A 3,131-nucleotide genomic window follows, 5' to 3' on the forward strand; every position below is an offset into this window, starting at 1 on the left:
CGTGACCACAGGGAGAGAGATATGCGAACTCCAAATATACAGCAGCAGGCGTCACGGTCGGAATCGAACCCACGTCCTCCTGCTATACCAGGCGAGGGAGTTAACGTCTCCTGGCCACCGTGATGATGATGAGAGAGCGAGACACGAAAACTCCAAATATATAGCAGGCGTCAGGGTCGGGATCGAACCCACGACCTCCTGTACACCAGGCGAGGTAGTTAACATCTCCTAGCCACCGTGGCGCCCCTCCACACGTATTTAACTATCGGGTACCCATACTGGTGCGCTGCTGAAATAGTAAAACACTGACACATTTGTTCACGTGACAACTTTATTAATTGGTTGTATCGGGTAGAGGAGGGTGTACGACACACATTTTACTCACGCGACCTGAACTAAAAAAAATTATGAATCATAATAATGATCGCTAAAGCCTACGCGTTACAATTTTACTTGTAGTATTATGCCAGTACTGATGGTGTAAAAACAATGTCGTTTGTGTACACGTTTCACATACACTTAAAAAATCGGTATTTACTGAAGGAACACATTTTCACATAATCGCATCAGTAGAGATTGCTACATCATATGTTCACTGCCGCTATGCAGTGCGGCATCAGATCTGTCCACTCGGATTTTAATCGAATATTTAAACATTCACATTACTCAGCAGCGCTGCTTGCTACTTTACACTTTCACGAATAAAACAACCCACTTACAACCCCCTACGCAATCTGAGAACTGCGTTTTCGAGACGTCATATAACTGTGCATTTCAGGAAGAGGCTGCCTCTCAGCAACCCGAGCAAGGGTCACTTCTTGCGAGCATTTGAGCAACAGTGGCACGGATCGTAGCTCCAGGATGAGGAGGCAATGAATTCCAGCTCTGGGTTGTCCGGTCCCGCGGTTGCTAACGCGTAATCAGGTAGATTCGTTGAGAAATTGAAAGGCGCCGGCCACAGCATCATCGTCGTCGTCATCATCTTCATCATCTTCGTCGTCGTTGTCGGTGCTTTCTCCGCCAAAACTGACGCACGCGGCCCACACAGTTTCTCAACAGAACCGATCTGGTGGGAGTCCAGCACTGGTGCATCACCATCATCACCATCGTCACCATCATCACCATCGTCACCATCGCACACGTTGCCTTTGGTGTTCCATTCACCAATTAGTGCACGCGTGGGACGAGTCATCGCCCGAATCTGAGAAGACCTCAGGCCGAATTAATGTTCCTTCTCACCCTGAATCTATAGCCGCAAATCACGTGCTGCTACCTCTATGTATGTATGCTGACCTTCTTTCGCACCGTACTTAGCCAACCGTGCTCATGGAGGGAGGGGGGTGGGTGGGGTGTGCTGCTGCTGCCGATGTCGGAGCCAAAAAGGTTCAAGCCAGTTTTTTCTCCTCGTCAGTTTTCCCAAACACTTGCATCAAGTTGAACTCGGACTTGTCGTACGAATGCACCGTGGCGTGCGTATCCTGGATGGGCTTCTCGCCTTCCGGGATGCGCACGCACTCGGAGAAGGTCCCGAAGATCTTGTCCATGTGGCTGAAGTGCGGGGCGAAGTTGGACATGGGCTTCTGGTGGTGCATGTCGTGGTGGAGCGAGCCGCCGAAGAGGCCGAGGGGCAACCAGTGGCGCGTCGACCAGGGGAAGTCGTAGCCGCAGTGCTGCTCCACCGAGGTGTACACGTGGAACGCCATGAAGGCCCACGTGGTGAGCAGGTGGCATTGGAGCAGCACGGGGTCGATCGTGGTCCAGGCGCCCACCACGAAGAGCTCCCAGCAGCCCAGGTACTGCGTGGACCACGAGAAGGGCGACATGAACTCGTGGTGCACGGCGTGGAAGGTCTTGTAGAGCCACCGGAACTTGTGGTGCACCATGTGCCACACGAAGTACTGGAAGTCGAAGAGGAGCAGGCACCCCACAACGCCCATTATTAAGTCGCCGAGGTTCGGCGCCTCTTCGGGCAGGGGTATCGGTGGCCTCCAGTACCACTGGGCCACTCCGGCCGGGAAGATCAAGATGCAGTGGTTGTACATGGTGAGCCAAAAGCACTTGGCGAAGTTCGTGCTCGTGGGCTGAGTGTTCTGCTGGATCTTGTAGCGGTGGACGAAAGCCCAGCGCTTGCCCAGCAGGTTACAGGGCATGTAGCAGAGGCAGCAGAAGACGTAGAAGGCGACGTTGAAGACGACCGGGAAGACGGGAGAGCGCAGCTGGTCGGTGTAGTTGAGGCGCAGGTGGTCCCATGCCGGCTGCAGCACCGATTTCCTGGCGTAGTAGCGGCTCAGCCAGTCGCTTTCGTTGAGTTTGAGGAATTCCATCTCTCTCCGCACGGCGCGGTGGCTTTGCGCGTCTTGTCGTATTTCCTCGGCGTGGCTCAGCAACGGGCATCCAACCAACCACCTACTATATATGCGCTCACCGTCACTCGAGAGCGGCTGACATCATCGCGGGGAGGGCGGATCAACGACCTAATGCCTGTAGCGAATGAGCGTTATATACTTTCGAACCTCTGTGTGATCCCCCCCTCCCCCCACCCTTCTTTCTGGCTAAACGACCTTGAAACAATCGGTTTAGAGGTGTGACCCTGATTGCTAGAAATCTGACCATTGCAACCTTTGTGCTGATAAAGGGATGTTCGCATAGTGGAATGCAGGACGCGTGGTGTATGGTTGCGTGCGTGCGCTGGGCACTGAGTGTACTGCTGGTCACGACAGGGGTTGCTTTCGGACAATATTCCTGCTGATGCTACTTTTTTTTGCTACGTGTTTAAAAAGACATATTTAGATGCAAGCAAACATGACATTTGTGTTTCGTCTCCCGGTGTGTTTATTTGCAAAGTGCACGAATGCACTTAACGGGATGGTATCGTTTAAAGTTAATCGCATATCGCTGGCAAATATCATGGTTCCGAAGCTATAATCCTGGGACTATGAAGCCATGAAATCGACTCGTGCTCCAGGTGAATTGACATTGCCAGGCCACCAGAGGTGGTGGTGGCGGCTTTGGGAGGCATTCCTCCAGCAGTGGATATATCATGGCCGATTATTAACCGTGCGTAGGCACATTACATTTAGTATAGTTTAGAGTACTCGTTGGTTCTTTCGGTAAAGCCACGTAGATGAAAA

The 3,131-nt window shown here is 52.3% G+C and overlaps 1 protein-coding gene across 1 annotated transcript; it reads right to left on the minus strand.

The window, feature by feature from the left end:
• Positions 1-313: 313 nt before the first annotated feature.
• Positions 314-2,461, minus strand: LOC144721896 (cholesterol 25-hydroxylase-like protein 1, member 2). Its single transcript, XM_078599830.1, has one exon. It carries the CDS (start codon positions 2,322-2,324, stop codon positions 1,386-1,388), a length of 939 nt encoding a protein of 312 aa, XP_078455956.1. The 5' UTR covers positions 2,325-2,461; the 3' UTR covers positions 314-1,385.
• Between the last annotated feature and the right edge of the window lie 670 nt (positions 2,462-3,131).

Source organism: Lampetra planeri, chromosome 13 (genome assembly GCF_965212315.1).
Source record: "Lampetra planeri chromosome 13, kcLamPlan1.2.h2, whole genome shotgun sequence".
NCBI classification, from domain to species: domain Eukaryota; kingdom Metazoa; phylum Chordata; class Hyperoartia; order Petromyzontiformes; family Petromyzontidae; genus Lampetra; species Lampetra planeri.